General features: G+C 37.4%; 1 protein-coding gene across 1 annotated transcript in view; it reads left to right on the top strand.

Annotated features, from left to right (window-relative positions):
- Positions 1–22,615, top strand: part of cacna1ba (calcium channel, voltage-dependent, N type, alpha 1B subunit, a) — a 162,922-nt gene that overhangs the window by 81,322 nt on the left and 58,985 nt on the right. Inside the window, exons 20-25 of the mRNA XM_084729269.1 lie at positions 670–790; positions 2,704–2,833; positions 4,300–4,359; positions 5,632–5,738; positions 7,164–7,175; positions 13,682–13,702. Coding sequence (XP_084585395.1) covers positions 670–790; positions 2,704–2,833; positions 4,300–4,359; positions 5,632–5,738; positions 7,164–7,175; positions 13,682–13,702 — 451 coding nt within the window. The remainder of the gene's footprint in view (positions 1–669; positions 791–2,703; positions 2,834–4,299; positions 4,360–5,631; positions 5,739–7,163; positions 7,176–13,681; positions 13,703–22,615) is intronic.

Below are 22,615 nucleotides of genomic sequence, written 5' to 3'. Positions count from 1 at the left end.
CAAAAAATACATTTGAAAAATTCAAGACCAGTGTTTCTTTCAAACCATGTCCCAAGATAATCAGCAGACTTTGATATGACCAGTTTCATGCAGGAACTACTTTGTATTTGCAGGAGAATCTACCAGAACCTTTTTAGAATCAACTGGAACTACTTTCTTTCTACTAGAAGAAGAAAGCTGCTTTGAGCACCATGAGCTGAGTGCCATTAAGCTCCATTTTATTGTAAAGAAGACCAACATCTCTGAGATCTGATATCTGATACACTGATATTTCCAAAACTCTGCAACTCACACCAAAAAAAAAAAATAGTACAACAGGCCAGGGAAAAATACTTTTTTTCTTCTTTTTTTTTAATCTTTTGTTTTAGCAGTGACCGACTGAGGCTGAGGCCTCTTTTCCAGGAGTGCCTGATAACAACACAGTGGAGTAAAATATACTAATACACATTAACATATACATTTATATATACACAAATACCTATATCCAAGATTTTGGAGTCAACTGGTGCTTTAACACGTATTTAGAGTCAGTGCAACACAGTCAAGAAGTGTGTTTTTTGTCCATTAGTTAAGTGAATGATCTGTTGTTACAGACAGTTGTTTAGTATTCAGGTGTGACTGTCATGACTCTTGCCTGCATTGCTGTAATCGAACTCTGTGTCTCCCCAGTGAACAGTATTGACTGTGAGACAATGCCCATGAATGAGAAGACGCTGGAGGACCTAGGTCAAAGTGGACCCAAACCCATCCTGCCTTATAGCTCCATGTTCATGTTTGGACAGACCAATCCGTGAGTCACCTCAACCTCCATCATCCACTCCTTCTCCTCCTGTAGGACATGTAGACCATGGAGAGATTGTAAGATATCAGCTCTTTTAACCTAGCACATCATCATATCAGTACCTGGAGTCACACAATCCTACAACACAGTGAGTGCTGACTGAGGTCTCACAAGCCTGTTTGTGTGTGAGCTGTTCCCTCTCTGCCTTTCCTCCTCTTAAAAGCAGTAAAGTGCTGCTTCTCCAGAGACCTGCACCTCTCACTACCAGTGTCCATCTCCTCAGTGTGCTCATAAACCTTCACGTAAACACACTGTCAACTACCTATAGCAGCACTCACACAGCAGGCAGTGGTAGCTGGTCTTGGTTTTGATGCATGCAGTTTATTGTCTGCATTATGGTTACCTGTTATCCTTTAGCTCCAATTTTATTCTGTGTTTGCTTTGCTTTTCTTTAGACCACACTCCTTCACACACTGCTAAGGTCCAAACAGAAATAAAAAAGGAAAATGTGGAGAAAGGACGTCTCTGCATGCTTACGTCCAGTGCAGGCCAAGCTTTTGGTTATTTGGTCTTTCTCAGCTTATTAAAGCTACTGCAAGGAACAAGTTCTGTGACAGTGTCAGTTTATTCATGATCCCTCTGTGTGACCTACATGAGTGAACAAGGCCATCCACAAGAAGACTGTCTTTTTTTCTGTAGTTACTGGGCCTCATTCCCTATTCGTTTGTAAGAAGAAATTTATTCTTAGAACTTGCAGCATTTCAGGAGGATTCTTGCTTTAGTCAGTTTTCTTATTTGGGATTTATTTTTAATGGAAGAACAGAATCTACAAACACTCAAGAGCACACAGACACACATCTACCTCCTGACATGTTTCTACAAAATATTTGTTTATTGTTTTTTCTTAATTCCACAGTTGTATATAATATGATTTTAATCACAAAAATACTTTTAGCTTTTGTAATATTTAAATTCATTTTAATTATTTTACAAAGCATTACAGTCTTTCAAAATAAAAAAATATTTTACTTTACAGTGTGACTATTTATTTATCTTTAATATTTATTTATTTATTTATTTAGCTTAAAAATAACCTCAAGAAAGAAACGCATCACGTAAAAAGATCAAACATGCTTCCTTGCGTATCTCCATTTTTTTGTTAGTGTGTATTCATTCTTGGGGTTGGCGGAGACAGCATCTGAGACCAGATGTGGGGCAGGTGAATGGGAGCAGGGTATACGCCTCAGAGGGTGGCTGCCTCAGTGGGATCTCTGTGTAAACAAATACAATTATGCAATGTATAGTTTATACTGCAGAGAGAAATATTTGAATTTTAAATAGAAAGTGGGAACATGTTGAAGAAGAGAAGACTTATTCACTGAAATAATCACATGCCTTTACATTTTAGACACTGGTGTTTTTTTCAGTATGTGTTATGATTTAACAGCTACAGCTTAACACTCACTTTCTGACTCCTAGAGGAGGTCCAAATACATAAAGCTCCACAGATCCACCATGTCACATACACTGAGAATAAATCAGAGCATAAATCTTATGCTTCATGTTACCAGTAGTTATTTATTGTCTGAGGGCTGCAGGTTGCCTCATGCTACTGCTTTCTGTGTGGATTTGTGACACAGTACAGGCTCCAATATGAAAAGTATGAAAAAAGCACAGTTTTGCTCTGTTTGGTGTCATTATAAGCTTTAAGGTTTGTTCTCGTTTAACATTTTCCTTTATGAGGATCTTCTGACTGAGAGCCTGGCTTTATTTTGATCCAAGTCTTAGACTTATCATGTGGGTTTCAGCAAATAAACAGTGAGGAGATAGTAGCTGCTGCCACAAGCCAGTCTGTGTTATATCTGTCTCTTTTGCTTACTGTTTCTCCCTCCGTCTGTCCCTGTCTCTGTCTCTCCCCTCAGGGTCAGGCGGTTATGTCACTACATTGTGACTCTGCGTTATTTCGAGATGTCCATCCTGGTTGTCATTGCTATGAGCAGTATCGCTTTGGCAGCAGAGGACCCTGTCTGGACGAATGCCCCTCGCAACAATGTGAGACACACAGTGTTTATTTACACATAAACACATGATATTTACTATATTCACATGTACAAAAAAATGAAGGTTAGTTCTGGTTAGTGTGGAGTTTGGCCTGTTAGTTCAGTTAATGAAGTAAATTAACCTGTTAAGAAATCAGAACATAGATACTCTGTCTTTCCTTAATCAATCACTGACTCTGGTGGTGTTCAATGAGAACACATTAAAGGGATAGTTGTAATTTTTTCAAGTGAGATTGTGTGACATTCTGATCCACAGTCAGTGTATTACCTGCAGTAGATGGTGGTCGACACACCCTCAGTTTGGAGAAGCAGCAGGAGTACCGATGTAGGAAGCTAAGCAATGTCCTGCTGTGTTGAATGAATTGCAGAAAAAAAAAAACAGTCATTTTCTAGCTGTTTTATTATGTGCATTTACTTATTCACTTAGTCATTATATCCACGTGGCAATATTGATATTGAGGTATTTGGTCAAAAACATTGATATTTGATTTTGTCTTTTTTTCTTTTTGATTTTCCTTTTCATTTTGTCACTTAGGCCACTTCCTCTCCTTGGAGTATAAAACATGTGTGACTTTCAACATCAATAATTAGCGTTATCGTCCAGTATCAACCTTCACTATCGTGATAGGTTTTGCAGCTAATATTGCCCAGGCCTATTTTAGCCACCTAAAACAATCAATATCAGTTTTGTGTACTCTATATTTAGAATTATTTCACCTCTCTACTTTGCTGTCAGACAGTGTTTTCCAGTGAGGATCCATTGTTAGAAAACCAAAATATGGCTCTCTCTTAAGCCACCAGACTAATTTGGCAAAACAAAAAAGTTATCTTGCAGAACACAGGTGTTGCTGTAAGGCTTTTCCACTGGCACTTTTGGGGCAAGCAAATTAAAAAAATTATACTTTTGACTTATACTGTATAACGGCAGTTGGATGCTTGGAAAAGTGGTACAAATATTCTAAATATGGCATACACTTAAACTGATAATGAATTTTTAGGTGTCTAAAATATGTTTTGCTGCTGACCCTGTCCACAGCTGTACATTGCTTAATTTCCTATATCAGTTCTCCTGCTACTTCTCCAAACTGGAGGCACGTCGACCGCCATCTCCTGTAGGTGATACACTGACTGTACTCTTACAAACCCACTTCACATAACTGGAACTATCCTTTTAACATGCGGTGCCTAAAACCAGGAACACAAATCAACAGACTGCTTTATAGCTTCCTTTTTTTTAATCTTGAATGAAATTTTAATGCTCTTTAAACGTTTTATTTTAATGTTTTTCTATGCTCCTGTAAAGTGCTTTGAATTGCCTTGTGTCTAAATGGTGCTATATAAATAAACTTGCTTTGCGTTGCCTATGATCTTCATGATTATTACACACACATCATCTGCCATGACTGCAGAGGATAGTATGTCTCTTTGGTCAGCACTAACTGAGTTTCTCTTTTGCAGGTGCTCAAATATCTGGACTACGCCTTCACTGGGGTGTTCACGTTTGAAATGGTGATCAAGGTAAGCAGCATGAAGACAGCACACATTTAAAACACTAATAACCTCATGGCATCACTGTCTTCACTGCACTTTTCTTCTCAGAGTTCATCTGCGATGACTATCATGTATCTGATTGTAATTTATCAGAATCGAGTTGCTGACTCATTACATTTTCTACTTACTGAAAGTACTTAAGTGATGAATGTGGAGATGTAAGTGCCAGGACCTCACCTCACTGTGACCACTGCGGTGTACTCAGGATATCAATATTAATAATCCACTGTATTTTCATAAAAATCAATGCCTTTCCTGTCATTTACTGATTAATCTAACACAATAGTGATTCCTGGTAAACCATTTTTTTATCTGAAAGTTTATCATTTATAAATGTCTTCAGAATGAGCCGCTTAAAATCCAATTTAATTAATTTCAAAACATAAATATTAAAGGAGGGCCAATAACTACTTAAGGTATTATATAATAATTCACTTAGTGCCAGCTTAATAACATAGCTACATATCAAAATTAAAGGAGCAGTGTGTAACCGTTGCATGTGCAAAAATGAGTACTGCAGTCCAACTACCAAGGTGGAGCTATAGACTATATATTAAATAGGTTATAATCCTGTTTAATATATAATCTATGGTTGAAGTAAGTTGTTTCCCACCACCCCCTCCCCCTCCCCCTCAGACACGGCAGACACAGGCAGGCTGGAGGTCAGCTGGTTATAACTGCCAGTTGTCTGTCAATTTGAAGTTCAGCCTGTTATTCTGACAGCAAAAGCCCACTGCTCTGAAATAACACACTCTGGACCATGAGTTTAGTAGCTGTCTGTCTCACTGCTGCCAAACTCCATTAACAATTTGCTCAACTTAACAATCTATAAACATCTACTCCATTTATAAAATTATTAATGATATCTTACAACTCATAAACAGACTCTGACTCATTTTGCGCAGATTCTGCATTAATTTGAGCTCTGATTAGACATACAAAACAGACATACAAAACAGTTACTGACGTCTAGAATGGAAATTTCAAATTGGGACACCGTGGCTACAGTGTTCATGTCAAGTAAAGCAAGTATTTCAACTTAACATGTTTCCTTAATAACTGAGGGCATATCATGACATACCATTTTGTTATTTATTATTTATTGGTAAATATATTACAGATTTCTCCTTTACATTGATTTGAGAGATTATTTCTTTAAATCAAACAAAATCAAACAGCATAAAGTATAATAAAGTGAATCAAAAATGAGGAGACATAACAGTGGTGTCTTTGGTTTAGATGGTGGACCTCGGCCTCCTGCTTCATCCTGGATCTTACTTCAGAGACCTGTGGAACATTCTGGACTTCATAGTGGTCAGTGGGGCGCTGGTGGCTTTTGCATTTTCGTAAGTTTAACAACTCCTACCTTTATGTCATAAGCTAAAATGTCACATTCGGTGGATGCATCTGGTGGTCTTGTGTGTCAGGTATAACATATATGCCAAACTTCCATTAGAACATCTGTAATATGGACTGTGTCATGCAGCATCTGCCACAAGTTCATTAGAAGAGAAACGACTGGTATGTTTAAGCCACAAAAAAAAAAAGATTGTCTGAGCTTTAAGATCCTTTTTTCAAGACAAAGAAAAATACAACAGTGCTTATGTCTTATAATTCAAGTTCTATGAACACTTGTGAAACCTCGTCACTCTGCCACCCTCAGCTGATGACTCAGCATTATGCAAATCTAATTGTTTGGATGCACAAGTGTAAAAACATCCACTTTGCTGTGTTCACTGAGCTAGAATTATAATACATAGTTTTATTGTTGGATTTAAATGGACAGCTGACCCCAAAATCAAAAATGCATATTTTGTGTTATTTATCCATAGATAGATAGTTAGTTATAGATAGTTCTGAGTTGCAGAGTTATGGAGATATCGATCATAGAGAGGTCTGCCTTCTCTCCACTGTAATGGAACTAGATGGTGCTCAGCTTGTGGTGCTCAAAGTGCCAAAAAATACAGCTGCAAAATTCAAAATTAGGGGCACTTTCTAGAAATCATGACTCGGTTACTCAAGATAATCCACAGACCGTGCGAGCAGTCTGATGGAACTACTTTCTTTCTATTAGAAAAAAGTTTTTCTGGGAGATTCAACCGCAGAAATAAAGCAGTTCCCTCATGAAGCTTTTCACAACAAGGTCTGTGGATTATCTTGAGTAACTGAGTCATGATTTCAGGAAAAAGACATTGCTATGGAAGTTGTCAAATGTTTTTTGGTGCTTTGAGCACCACAAGCCGAGTGCCAGGCAGTCCCATTATATTGGAGAGAAGACAGACATCTCACAAAACTCAGCAACTTGCACCAAAACAAATCTAGATAAGTAAATAGCACAACAGATTAGAAAAGAAATATGTATTTTGGGGATGAACTGTCCCTTTAACATTGTCACTTGATATTGTTTCAAATCTATATGAATGTAATGAGATGATTTGAGGTTGCTATAAGCTTGGACACTGTTTTAGTGAAGCAGGCTGTTCTACATACTGAAAGCTATCAACTCAACAAACCATTCTTGTCTGTACTGCTGGTCATGGCTTTTTCTGTTAGTCTGATATGTCTTTAATGATTTATCTGTTGCTAATATTTGTAAATAGGTATACAAATCAGGGATGTGAACATCAGCACAAAAGCACATATCCTGGTAGAACAAGAAGCGTGTCTGCGTGTGTGTGTGTGTGTGTGTGTGTGTGTGTGTGTCGTGGTGTTGTGCTATGTGTTAATTGACATGACCTTCTTCCTGTTTCTGTGCTGGGATCGTTTTGAAGGAGCTTCATGGGGTAATGCCTCCTCTACCTCTCTCATCTTGCCTGTCTGTGACATTTTCTGTGTGTATGTATGTGAGAGAGAAAACATACATGGCTAACACTGCAAAAACAAGTAATTTCCTCACATATTCAGTCTTACTTCTTGAAATGTATCCAGGTTTTTCACAAGATAAGGAAGGCAACTGTATTTTCTACAAAATACAATAGTTTGTTTCAGTAGTATTGAACTCCAGTAGTTATTTAGTGATGAGGTGTAGTTTGGTGTAATCACTCTTCCTACACCTGCCTTGTCTAATGTATGGAATTCACCCATTCTTGAGACTGGGACATATCATGTCTTACCAAAAAAAACCCACTAATCCCATTATTTAAATGTATTCTTTATTTATGAAATATATGTAATTTAAATGTTTGTTTGTTTTTAAATAAAATGTTTTGTTTTTCTTTAATTTGCTCTGTGAAAACAAAGTTTCACAACTTTAAACAATTTAAAAATGTATTAAATGTCTTAAAACTCTAAAAACTATTTACCTACTGATATCACAAGTGTAATACATTACATTTCAATCATCTCTGTTTTAAAATATATGTTTTACCCATACCCTAAGGACCCCGGTGTCACTTCCTGGTTTATAAAAGTGAGAATCCTGCTCAAGCACTGGTAAACCTTTTAGACAAATTCATTCAACAATATGGCTATCAGATGTGTCTCAACCAGAACAGGTCAACATGACAAAGCTTAATAAGAATTATGGTTTAAAAATGTGTATTTTGATTAACATGAAAAGAAATCCTTGAAAAGTAAAATGGCTGCTCACTACAACTACGCTATGAAATGAAAAATGTAATATTTTGTTAACTCTGTAAGACACCAACTCCATCAGATTTCCCCCTTGACATAGCTGACGTCTACATTTAATAAAAAATGTAATCACTAGGAGGCTGGCATGTTATAAGGTTTAAAAGACAAGAGTTTTATCTTTTAAATTCTATTTTCCAACGTAATTAAAGAATAAAATAAAAAAAACAACTCAAAATACAGTTTTGTCCCAGTTCTCAAGAATAAGTGGATTATACTTACACCTCAATTCTGAGACGGGGATTGGACGTCTTGAGCACAGACATTTTGCACACATATGACTTATATGTTGTAGAGAAATTACAAGCAAGTAAGAGTTTAAACAAACAAGTATCTGTCTTGTACTTAACATGTAACACGTGTGCAAAAGATCTTTCTCTGTTCAAAATGTCTCATCATTCAGAACATTAATATAATGACATACCTCAGTTATTCCCTATATTCCCTGAATTGAATAGTAATAGTTTTCTTCTCAAAACACAACACAGAGCAGCTGCATTGAAAGAATCCCGTCAGTGTAAAATCACCTCATCCTTACTGGATTTCTTTCTGCATCGTTTATTATTATTGCAAAGTAATGATTGTAGAAGGAGAAGAAGTCAGCTCAGAATTACAAGATACATCACCATCAGCTGTTTGAGGTGAATTTTCTCTTTAAAAGACTGTAAGACATGCAGTATATGAAGTGAAATTGCTTGTGAGAGTGGGTGTTTTTTGCAGTGTGCACTGTTGTGCCTGGGACACACTGCCATCTCGTCGCCCATCTAAAACCTTCCTGTACTTGACCCTCCTCCCTCCATGCTTTCCTCTGCTCTAGAGGGGCATGTCACCTGCGTGTTCATCATCTTTATCTTCCCTGAGCCTCTGATGGGAGGTGTTCTCATCAGCACTTGGCCTCTCCGCTGCTCTGCTTGGACTGCAATGATACCATCAGTTTCACATTCTCTGTTATTAATTCACCACAGGCTCCCTAATGTAACAAGCAAGCTGCTCCTGGAGGGCATGAGTGCGTCTCAGGGAATATCGATCTCCTCTGTGATCTTAGCATGCACATTAGATAGACTGTATGACATCTATGAGTTAGCTACAGGTTTTTAATGACTGACCTATGACCATACTGTCACATCATTCCATTTACATGCAGTTTGTTTCACACTACTACTTAACCTGTATCTGTCCGGCTCAGCATCATACTGTAGATGGGGATATATTTATATGGTATGGTTCCACACCTGTGCTGAATAGCATTTGTGAATATTTTCTCAGGAGTGACACTCACATACAGTTAATTTTCAGTTAATGACAACCTGTTTAACATGGAGACCCAGTGTTCAATGTTAAATAGATAAATAACACATTATGAAATAATTCTCACTTTCTAAAGTGGTTTAGTTTGATTTGATTTTGATTTTGCACAATTTAAAAAATATATTCAAAAAAATGGCAAAGATGACAAATAAGATACAGTGCAGGGAGAGGCAGAAAACCCAGAGGGCTTATTTAAAGCCTCCACATAAATAAAGAACACAAAATACAGAACAATATGAAAATAATATGTAAGTATAAGTGACTGAAACTGAGTAGTAACAAAAATGTAGAATGGCAACAACAATGATAAAAACAAAACATAACAAACAGAGAAACAGAACAGAAATAATGGACTGTAGAATGTCATAATTGAGTATTTAACAAAGCTGTGTAATATTCCTTACATTATGATTTCAAACTATTTACTATTAACTATTTACTGGAACTATATATAAGAAATGTTTACATTCTGAGGCCAGTAAAATGATAATGGATTATAGCTGAATTATAGTTTTGCTGTACATTATCTAATACGTAGCTAAATTATGTTTTGGGACAACGGTTTGTGGAATTTGCTTATTCACTTTCTTGCTGAGAGTTATTTGAGAAGATCGATGTCACTTTCATGTCGGTACAGTAAATATTAAGCTACAGCCAACAAACTTAATAAAATAGAAAAAAATGATGAAAACAACAACACTTATAATATTCATTTTAAAGCACAAAATGTGAGTATGTGAAGTGTAGAGGTTTGTGTGGCAGGTATACATGCACACAGGCAGGCGTGTGTGTGTGTTTTTGTGAGGGGGAAATTAGTTTATACTGTACTGACCCCTGAGCGATAGTTAAATTACATATCACTATGAGTAAAACAGATAAAACACAACATTTGTAAGCATCTGTTGAAACATTTTATAGGGGAACAGTTTTTTTTCCAGGTGGGAAAAGTCATTCCATAATTTGTACCCTGTAAGTTTATACAAAAACGATCTCTACAAGTGATACATTTTTGAGGATGAAGATCTAAAGATTTATGAGTTGAATATGAATGTGACTGTGAATTAGCTTTAAAGTTAGTCTTGAACTGCTCAGGAATATTCCCTTCACTTGAAAGTATTTCATAAATAACAACACTTATTTTAGAAGTAATAAATAGTAAGAATCTGGAGTCTCTGAAATAAGGGGAGGTGAAATGTGTGGCTCTGGTTGGGTTGCAGTCTTAACAAGTAGTAGTCAGTGAAGTACTCCCACAAACTGTATAACAATATGAAAGATAGGGATAAATCAGATTATAATATAGTTAGGAGACAGTTTATGGTCACAAGTAACTGACCCTCCTTATTATAGATTAATGATTTTTTCTACTAACAGTCAGTTTGTTCTGTCCAACTTAAATACTCAACAAATTTTCTTGACACTTGAGGCATTGCAACAGATTCAGTTATAATTTTAGAGGAATCTTTGGAGTATGTTCAGGCCAATCACAACCTTTGATTTCATATAGGGTAGGTTTGGTACAATGACTGACAGAGGAGCCAGATTTGGCAACGCTGATCAAGTATGAATTAAGATTCTGTTCCTGCTGTCCTGATTAGCTGTAATTTGATAAAGTTAGTCACCAGGCCACCATTTTTCTCTGCTTGAAACCAGACTATCTTGCATTTGACACTCAGCGCTACATCACACATTTAGTTGCTCTGATTTGATCAAGATCTATCCAATTGTGTTAAGATGCATTTTAATTTGCGTCGCATTGAGGTTGAAAATGGACTGAGAGATGCAGTGCTAAGCTAGCCTAACCCTTTGTTGGGCTGTCTTGAAAAGCAATGTGTGTAGCATATTTAAAGCTATAATATGTAACGTTTCTGCATAAAACTGTCTAAAAACACTGTATCTATGTTATATATTTTGTAGATTTATGTATTTACATTTTCCCAAATGTTTCCAACAATTTTCAAACCCAGACAAATATATAATTCATTTAAAGTAATGATGCATTTCTTACTAGCCGCTAGAGCGAGGACGTAATGTGAATAAACCTGGAATATATTACCACATATGTGAGCATGATTATTGCAGTGGTGGTTGTTTAACAATGAGACATCAACTCCCATGATCCCACGCTACTTCAGATGTCATCAAATTACTACTTTTTCTATTGTTTTAACGTGAGAGAGAGTGCCTTTAAGGCTCTTTTGCAATATTTTTTAGAACAAGTCAGCTTTAAACTTTAAAAAGCCAGACGGACACAGCAACAAATGGGCTAACATTAGCTTAATTAGCAGGCTAAGTACAGCTCATAAAATCTACCTTCACGGTCATCACAGTTGGCTGGAAAATCTACTGTCGCCAGCTGGAAATGAGAAGCCTGCTGTTGTCTTTCCTCTGTCTGAAATCAAGAGCCCATTGTTATGAACTCTGAGTGTTATATCTGACACTGAAAACTGTTCATTAGCCGTGCAAGAACAGAAAGCTCCACCTTTTTTTTACACAATATCTGTTTTTATTTGATACCATTTTCCCAAATGACCATTTTAATTATATAATGCCTTTTAATTACAAAGTTTATACCTGTCAATCATGACAAAAAGGGCAGAGCCAGTTTTTTTTTTTTCATGGAAAGTTGTGTTTTGAAATAAAAGCAGACTTGGACTTGGAAAAGTGTCTTTAAATAAATAACACTGGATAAAATTTTAACACCATGAAATACAGCCTTTCACATTCGTGGAATGCTGTAAATTTCACATAAAATTGCTGTACTGACACAGAACAAAAAAAGAAAGTAGGTCTGCAAACAGAACTTTCTTTGTCTGTCAATCCTGTCGATTATTTCCTTGATTAATTGATCGACCATTCAGTCCACAAAATGTCAGAAAATACTGAAAAAATGTCAATCAGTCCAAAATGATTTCCTCAAATGTCCCTCCCTGTTTAAAACCCAGAGACACCCAGCCCAGTGTCACAGAGGACAAAAGAAACCAGTAAACACTGAGACAATCAGAGACTTTCTTAAAAAAAAAAAAATTACTTAAACCGTCAAAACAGTTGCTATCAATTCAATAGTTTACAGCCAGCCATTTCATTTTTACAGTTCTACAAAAAAACAAAACAAAAAAAACAAAAAACAAACATGAACAAACTCAAAACAAAATTGCTTCTCCTATTTTAACATAAGATAAAATTTTAATTGCAGTAGATGCAAAATATAACAAAATAAAAGTTAGAAAATCTTGGAAACTGCATTGTCCACAGAAATTAATCATCTTGACCATCTGTTAAATCTAAATCTTTAACATAATTGTTAAAGGGCCTCCATGGATTCTCAAATATGTGTGGATTAGATAACATATATTTTCATAATAATGAATCACATTTTAAAAATATATTTTATGTTGTCAAAAATTCAAAATTTTAGTATATTTACTCATGTAAATACTTCACAATGTCTGATTTATTCATTTTATATTGAAGACTTGGGATCTCCATACCTATGATTCTGTCTTATTCTCATCAAACCCAGCATACCTGATGCTTCAGCAGGTAAAGTCAAACTCAAAGAAATTATTTGCAAAGGCTATTTTGCTCTGGGTTACTCCCATATCAGCAGTAACAGATAGAAACCCCTGTTTGATAGACAGCTGTCATTCACTCACCATGCATGTTGCCGGAGCTCGTTCTGCCTGCAATCCATTTGATCGACTGCCTGTGGCAAGTACAACGAACCATAGCATCCCCATCAAAGCCGAATCTGTGAATCTGTCATCTCACCTACTGGAACCACTCAACTGTCGAGCCCAGTCTGCAGCTTTTTGGTGCATTTCACGTTTGATGTTGCAAACTGCAGTACTGCCTTATAATGTCAGCTTCAGATGCTTAGTGACAACCTGGTTTTCAGGGCTGGGATGATAATTATTTTATTGTATTATTAGCATTACTGTTTAAAACTCTCCCAAGAGGCCTGTTTTGTTGGCATTTGCCCTTTTTTATTTGATGTTTTGGTTGAGACTGAGAAGTTGTAGCAGTGTGTAATTACAGAACAAAAGCTGAGCAAGTGCCCGTCATAATCAGTGATAGGCTACTTCTAAAAATAACAGGCACATTCAGCATCCAATCACATTTGCTATTTTCCCCTTATATGGCCTGATAAACATCTATTGTGGAGCCTACTCTATACTGGGATTTACTCGCCCAGTTGTCTGCTACCAACCAAAATATATAGAATTATCTGTTTTCATTAATAGAAACTATGGTGTTGTCATTTGATGCAAACATTATGCTTTATTTTGTTTGTGTGTGTGAAGCATCCATAAATGTGCTGTACCTTGTTTTACCACTGTTTTCCCCCAAGTAGATCGCAACAAGGTGTGACCAGGTGGGGAACCTCCCTATGCCACCCTGAAACCCCCCCACCCTGTACCCATACCTTACCCTAACCCTTTCCCCCTAAATCCACCCCTCTCTAACTACCATTCTTCTTATGCTTAGATCAGCTTCATGTATAAAACAATTAAACCCATAATCCAGTGACTCAAATGCTTTTTTTTTTTTTTACACAACAGTAACTTTTGTCTGACAGCTTTCAATTGAAACCTTCCTCTGCCTGCTAAAGCCACTGCTGGTTTTAGCTATTTCATTCCAAAATGCTGTATTACCCTTTTGACTGAACACCAAAATCAAACTTCCTGTCTTCTAGATAATTAACAATAAATAATAAGAAGAAGTTCTTTAAATTAAGTTATTTAATAATAATCAATCACATTAATAGAAAAGAGTTTTTAAAGAATTTTGTTAAAATAGTATAAATAAATTCTTCATATTGCATTTTGGAATGAACCCTGTCATTTAGAGGTTAGTGTCTCTGCCATCTATCTTTCCTCACAGCAGCCACCATCAGCAAGCTGGTTACACTGAATCTCCCTCCTTTCTACCTGAGTACCATGAAGTACTCCAGTAATAGACTGAAAAGCCTTCCAGCCCTCACAGTACACACACAGCCAGTGTTTATCAGCACTGGGGACAGGCATCAAGGTTACTATGGGGTGAATGAAGGAGGGTTAATTGCTCAAAACAAGTTACAACAACAGTTTTTTATGCACAGATGTATTTTTGTGTTTATAATTGTTGCCTGAGAAATGCCTAGTGAATACAGTATTGGGTATGTTTGAGGAATAAGAGCACCTTTTGCTTTGAGAATACCACTAACCTTCAGTACTCACTGTGTTCTCACTCCCAGTACCAATGCATTAGATACAGCAGCTTGGTCACTGTACCAATACTTCAAACTATGACACTGTAGATACCCCTGTAGTGTACTTCCTGGAGATGCCCAACAAGCATTATGTTTTAATGCTGTGGTGAAGTTAGATCACATAATGTAGAGAGCGGTTACGGCCATGTTTGGAAAAGCGGGGTGGATGGAGGGACCAAATCAATGTTGACCTCTCTATAAGATGTTGTGTTGCATTGCGTTTTACCAACTTCCATGAACTTAAGAAAGTTACATGATTTTTTCCTAAATTTACCCAAGTAGTTCAGGGGCATTTCTAGAGTTGGGTCATAGGGAAGTCCTGGCCACCCCTAAAATGTGACTGGCCTCCCCAAGTGCCACCTCATTATCTTCAAGTATGATTGGTTATCTGTCAGTGAGAGCTGGGAGCTTCTTTAAACCAGCTGTTTGTGTTTTTTTGAATGTAGCCTACTTCCATTTTTTCTTTTATCGGGTTCATTTACTTGAATAATAAACCATAAAAACAGAAGTATTTTTCATGGTGGAATACTGAGGATGAATTCTCACAGCTTGAAGATAGAGGTACACTGGAGGTACAATTTCTTCTTAAGGACTTAAAGAATACAGTATAGACTTAAGATACTGTAATGGTAGTTATCAAAGTGTAAAAATGCCACCCCTGCATAAGTCAGTGTTCCAGTTGTACCAATCTAGTCAAAAAAGCCTGGAAACCCCCCTGAACTTGTTTTGTTTCCTAAACCTACTCAAGTAGTTGTGCTTTTATTTTCAAAATCAACCCAGATGTGACCACGAAGCCCTCCTGCAGGGGTAACTACAGTGTCATGGGGGAAACCTACTACAAATAGAAGTTCAGCCATGTGTGTGGTACCTGAGAATCTGGAAAAAGGTGGACTACTTCCTGCTTTTCAGGCACCAGTAATATGAATAGGATATTGTTATTGTGGAAAATGAGAGTAGCAAATGAGGACATGCCCAAATTGTAGAATGCTGAAGTTTAGTCACATTCCATTTCACTGTGAAGATCAATTTTCTTCTTTGATTTCAAGAAATTGTGTCATTAGACAGTAATTTTGTCTGTGTAGAATGGAAATAAAGCTTTGTTTATGCAAACTGAAAAGATTAAGAGAGCCCATATCAAATAATAGGTTGTGTGTTAAGATTCTCAGTCATACCAGTGATGATTATTCAAGGCAGGTTTAATCGACCTTATAAATGACCCTCGAATGACACTTCTCATCCGAGGGGCTTCTTCAGTTCTAAATGACTGGTTGGGAGAACCAGGTATTTAACCTCTGTGGGTTCTTTACCAAAGTCGACTGGTTTGTTAGTGCTCTTTGTTGTTGTAATGATGATAACATCGTATATATGTTTGAAAGGGAGGACAGATGATTTGAGAAGTGAAGGATCTATGTGAAAATGGAGAAACCATCTCTGAACAGAGGAGGTCTACAACACCACCTGTCCCCCACCTGTACTGCTGTCCTTTCATCCCTTCCCAGGAGGCTCAACAACCATTCAAACTCGGCCTCATGTGGTTAACTCCAAAAATTGTTGCTACACTTGGCTTCAGGTGACTCCAGCGACTCTACCGGCTGTTGTTACACAGCCAGGAGCCCTAATGAAGTGAACAATATGAGTGAGTTTGATAAGGACCCCACAGAGGTTAAATACTTGGGACTTCCTACCAGTCACTTAGAACTGAACAAGCCCTGAGGATGAGAGGCGAAACATTTTCAAGGATCTACAACCAAGTCCAGCTGTCACTGATTCAACTTTTCTTGGAGGATAGGTTCAGATTTTTTCAACTTTATGTTAATCAATACAGTAGTCACATGTCATATGTACGTTGAGAAAGTTATTATTCACTGTAATCATTCCTCCTCTCCATAGTGGCTGTGAAGTCCCTGTATTCTAAAATTCAGCTGACACTTCTTTGAGACTTGTACAGTCTGTGTGATGTGGGTACAAAAAAGATCAAATTTAGGTTAAGGTTGGGCAGTGTCTACCAAAGTGGTATATGATGATGTCCGCAGGGCAGTAAATATTGTGATTAAATAATCTGTTTTTCCTAAAGTAAATGAGGAGCAAGGAACCATAATAGTAGAATAATAAACCCCTTCTGTAATATTGTACTCATTGGCTGACACTTCATTATTTCTAAGGTGTTAGTTTTTTTTAATGAATTACATTTATTGGCTTTTTACTGGCAAAGCTTTTATCGCACTTTCAGTAATAGTTTCCCTTTAACCTTGCTTTTAAATCACAATGGAACAAAGGCAGAGGCTAAGTGGTTGATGAGTGTCAGGCTTTGCAATGGCATCATCCATCATCTCAATCTTAATTCAGGTAGAATGCAGGTTGTTTGACTAGAGTTCTGATACTACTTGGTATTGGGTTATTTCGGTCAATACCCCACACATACCATGCCCTAACCACTGGTAGTTGAATCTTATAAACATTTTTGCATTTTGTAGAGAGGATTGCCACATTCAAGCTACTGTAGCCTGAATACTTTACTGTGAATCCAGGGTGTGTGGTACCAGCCTCAATTGACTGGTATCAAAAGACGGGGCACAATACAACGTAGCCAATGTGTGTTTTATACGTTAGGCTCATGACGAAACATTTGCTCTAGCTGGCCACTGCTGTCTTTGCTTTGACAGTATTTGTTTTGTAGGTTCCTTGTTAAATCTTAACTAGGGATGACAACAATTAATTGATGATTGATTAATCAGTCATTAAGAATTTGATCAATCTACTATCAAATAAAGATGTGAAATATAAGATCATTTTTATGAGCACATTCCATATTATCATATATTCAAGTATATGCATATAATAATCATATGTTGGTGGTGAAATAAAGCTTTGCTTGAGAGGGAAAAATTGCTCTTGGTATTGTTTGGTATAAGCAAAATATCAATTAATTGATTAAATAACCGTTAATATTACCAATGATCAATTATGAAAGTGCTCACAATTTGAAAGCCTAGTCTGAACATGTATGTAGCAGCTCAACAAGGATAATGCTTAATACCTTGGGCTGACATGAGGAACCGATGACTCTTTCAATATACATTTGGCGTGCAAGTATTGTCTTGATTTGGAAAAAAAATCTGAACCCAGCCTTTCAATTATTTTGCAATGCAGCTGGCTTGCTGAGTAATGTAATCCATACACGCTGTGATAGAGAGAGACACTCCGGAGTGTAATGGAGATAAAAATAGAGCAGTGTTGAGACAGTTGGAAGACGGATTTTGTTTTCAGGGCCCCACCTCTCTGTTCTCGTTCCAGGAAAAATGATGAACAGTTATGGCCTCAGCCTCAGCTGAGCCAGATGTCCTCATTATCATTTGAACCTTCACATCCCCCAAAGCATCTGACACTTTTGTCACATTTTAGCTCCTGTAACGAGTCCAATCTCACTTTCTCTCCTGCCCCCTCACTATATACGCATATCTGGGTGTTGAGGGGTATTCTTTGAAAGCTATCAGAATATCTTATGTGGTTGATCTCTTAGCTCTCATTGTAACTGTGTGAGTGTCTGGGCTAAAATCCCTCTGGCCCTGTGTCACTGTAAACGCATGCTAGACTAATGTGCATCAGAGCATGGAAGTTGTTGCATGTGTTTGTGATTGGAGTCAGGGGACCTCATAAGAGCACATGGAAAGACAAAAGCTATGTCATCATATCACATGGATGCCATGCTGTTTGTTATCCCACAGCTAATTGCAGTGGTTCTCAAAGTGGAGCCCAGGGTCTCTGGGGGCTTCTAGAGAGCCTCTGGCAACGTTAGGAATGATTCATTATAATCAATTTCAGAAATTATCCTAGTAGGAGACATTAAATAGTAGCCACTGGAGTTGCAGGTGTCACTTCTACCTCTACTAAATCCATATTGCTCCTCCTGGACATGAGGTGTGCCAGTTGTTCAGCGCCTCCTGGCTTAAGCTTTCCCAGGGAGGCTGAGTAAGCAGTGTGATACTGCAAAAACTGGAGCATGCCCTCCCCTCTCTTTTGTCAAAATGGAAACCACTGCATCACCCCCAGTTTGCCACATCCATGCAACACTGCAATAGCATGTCAGTCAGGACACCCCAACAATGTTGAGAGCTTTCAGCCTCTCAGGGTGAATCTCGTACACCGTGACACTGAAGAGCTTCTTGACTACCTCAGAGACCCGTGCCAGGGATATGGGTAAACTCAAACAGACGCACCACTGACGTGTAGTACCTCTGTTTATACTATTTTCTGGAATCCACCTGGAGGATGCATTCCACACATGCACAGAAGATATTCTGCTGCTTGTAGTAGTGTAGTGGCCTCACACCTTTTCTTTTACCCCAGGTTGTTGAAGGCACGACCCAATCTTGACTTACCCTGATACTCTTCTCCAGACCTCGCCCAGTCTCAGTCCTCATGTCTAAACCAAACCAGTCTGCATCAAGCCTTTGCATACACCCTATACTCGCCAACCTTCCCACTACCACACTGTAAACCCAAGTAGTTGCCACATTTTTTGAGCTGATAAACTCTTTGATTCCAATTAAAATAAAAAATATTTGATTAAGCCAACTCAAATATTTTCAGTAAATGCAACTCAAAACTGTCATTCACACCTCTCATTGCAACACAGTTAACACACTAAAAGCTAAAAATTCAAGCCAGCTTGATATAATAGATTTGAGTTTGCACTCATGTTTTGAAAAAGTTTTACCATGTTATAATGTTTTGTTGAGATCAATTTCATTGTAAATTTCAAGCATCCAAATAAAGACAAATAAATTGGGTGGTTTCTAAAACCCATAAGGTTTAGATTATAGGTTGGTAAAACTGTTTTGTTTTTTTCAAAACTTCCTCAAAGTTTTAAGAGTTTCAGTTTGATTAAAAAAAAACAACAAACTTTTTTTTTTTTTTTACAGGAAAGAGCTGATTAATTTTAAGAATACAAAACAATATTTAATTTTCAGTAAAGCTTAAACTTAAAAGTTGAAGTTTTCACTACTTATTACAATTAAATCAATGTGAACATTTTTCACAGTGCAGTTTTTTCATTGCCCTCTCCCTGTTTCCTCCTGGGAACACAATTCTGTATTTCTCCCTATTTCTGACAAATTTTCACTCACTTTTCTCCTTTTTGTTATCACAACCTGTTTCTGACACTGTACCGTGTGTATATACGACTGTACCGTTTCCACCCAGACAACAATACAACTACATCAAACCAGATTTCCCAAGAAGAATTCACATTTCTAAAGGAAAGTTTTAAAGGAAAGGGGCATGTATTTTGTAAAATTTGCCTCATCAATTTTCTTTTAGGGGCAGGGGAAAAAATTACTGGATTAAATTACTGGAAGAAAACTGATGGTTTATGCCAGAGATTTATACAGAGCCACGCTAGATTATTCTGTAATCTTTCCTGAGAACTGAAAGTAAAATCAAAAATATTGTTGCAGTGTACTTATTATTTTGCTATTTTGAATCCACGAAAGTCACCAGAATGCAGGAAACAAAGTCTCTGAAACTCAGTTTTGGCAAGTATGAGTCACCTCTGATGACGAACTATCCGTCACGCAGACCATAATAGACCTTTTCATAGTTGCACATGTGGGAAGTATAAGTTTGGTTTAAAGCTTCTCTAGAATTTTCCGACCACGCCTCCTCCACAGAGGATATGTTGATCCTATTCAGGTGTCCCTCAAAGACCTAGAACCTGCTAGAGGGATTTTACATCTCATCTGGCTTAGGGATGCCTGGGATCGCCCGGGAGGAGCCGGAAGACAATGCTGGGGAGATGGATGTCTGCACTACCTTGCTAAGCATGCTGCCACCACAGCCCGACCCCAGATAAACAATGGAAAATGGATAGCTGGACAATGAACTCTGGGCGTGATTACACAAGATATTTCAACACTAAATCTCAGTAACAAAACTCTTCTTATATTGTGGCAGAAGCTTGAACTAAATCTTATTGTTGGCTTTAAAGGGTCTAAATAAGGTAAATCTTGTTTTGTTGTGACATGACGATATTTGAATAGCCCATTTTAGTGCTGCGGGGCAGTGTAAATAACCTGATATGCACCAATGAAAGACATAAAACAGGAACAGTTCACTCATAGACGCTGTGCAGCTGTATTCTGTCAGTGTTCATCTTGTTGGCTTCATGTTTATGTAATTTTATGACATGGAGAGATGCTTATAAAATTGTGCACTGCACAGTAAGGAAGATACATGGACCACAGGGTTTGTAGATGACTGGGACAAGAGTACACAATTTAAGTGTATTGAACATTTGCCTCACTCAGTCTATGCACAGGATATTTTTCATCCCTTAGTGTGTTTGGTTGTTTAAAACCACAAGTCTTTTGCACTTAGGCAGCAAGCTGTTACCTGTGACATTTGCTGTCTGCACATTCTCCTTTACTTAATCCTCAGAAATGCGTTTCTTATCATTGTGTTCAGGGCTCCTTCAAGTGCTTATTCAGCACTGGCCTATCAAGAGTTATAGGCCTATATTATTCAACACTTTCTTGGTGATTTTAAAGAACTCTTGATATGTCAGAGGATTTTTGGCTTATCCTTCCTCTGGGGCGAGGACTTTCAAGACTGTAGCCTTTTTGTCATTTGTCTTTTAAGACATTCTGCTCCATATCTCACATCTTTTCCATCTTTTCTACATCCAAGCTTACAAGAGAACACCACTCACTCTATGAATTCATGGTGTTCCTACACTCTGTAGTAGTGTTTTCACTTTGTCCTGTTCCTCATTTACTTTTGGATTGGCAAATATCTAGAATTTTAAAGTACACCTGGATTTTCACTCAGTGTTACAGCATATCTCCAGGGATTCCTGGGTACACATAATAAAAATTCGAAGAGGTTACTTTGTAGAGTGCAGATCACTGCCAGGCAACAGTTGGTGAAGCACCTACTGCAATGCCACCACAACTGTCAGATGCAACCAGCAGAGATTTGCAAAGTTCTGACAACATTAACATGACTTCTGAGCTGAAACAAGATTTCAAACTGAAGCAGTGATTGATCACTTGCAGCCCCTAGTGGTCGCTTAAGACTGAGAAGTCAGCTGTTAATGGCAAATACCTTTGTTGTAGTTTTGTGTTTTGTTGTAGTTAGTTTCACTGAAAGATATATTCAAGAGGACTACTTGTAGATAATAATTTAAAAGTTTCTCAGGTGGGAAGCCTAAATTTTAGGTTTAAAGACCCTGAAAAGTTATCTTCAGTTTTTGAGTATTTCTGTGTATTTTTGACTAAATATACAACTATTATCATTAAAATTGAGGAAAAGATACTCTTAAGTTTTATTTATTTAGCATTTAACACTCAAAAAATTCAGCTAATCTGCTTTGTCTGCGCTGTGTGGGTGTTGTTTGATCAGACTCAATAGACAACAACCCCACAACTGTCATCAGATTTTGATTTTAAATATTGTTAAATTCTGATCAGTCCATGGACATATCCAAAATCATTTTTACAACTGGACCCTGCCCACTTCAAACTAGAAACAGGAGCACAGCTCTTAAAAATGACTTTAAGGTATAAATGTTGTAGGGAAAGTGAGTTAATCAGGTACTATTCTCAGACAAACTTTCTGACTAATAAGTTGCATTGTTAGCAGCTCCACACCTGTGTATTCATTGTGCACCAATCTCCAGGAATGATACTGTACTCAAATGTTAGCACTGTAGGAGAGACAACTACTCCTACTTGTTGGTAAGTTGATCAGTTTGCAGCAAAGTCTCTGTTGTATTTCTGTGGTGAAGACACAAGGTCATGAGTCTCGTGTGCAAATCACAACACTGGAAAAACAGAGAATAAAAGAAATACAAAGTTTACAGATGAAACTGTTTTATTCAGACAGACATTTTGTGTGTGTTTTTATTTTAGGTTGCAAACAAAGGTTTCAGATCTTTCTTATTGATATCTTAATCAGTGAAATGGCCACTAAAGACATCTTGCTGATTAAGACCCCTGATGCACAGCACAGTCTTAAGTGTGACCATATTTGCATGGAAAG

Source organism: Lutjanus erythropterus, chromosome 10, assembly GCF_056507025.1.
Source record: "Lutjanus erythropterus isolate fLutEry1 chromosome 10, fLutEry1.hap2, whole genome shotgun sequence".
In the NCBI taxonomy this organism is placed as follows: Eukaryota; Metazoa; Chordata; class Actinopteri; order Lutjaniformes; family Lutjanidae; genus Lutjanus; species Lutjanus erythropterus.
The sequence above is the reverse complement of the archived record's forward strand: the minus strand, read 5'-3'. Positions and strand labels throughout refer to the sequence as shown.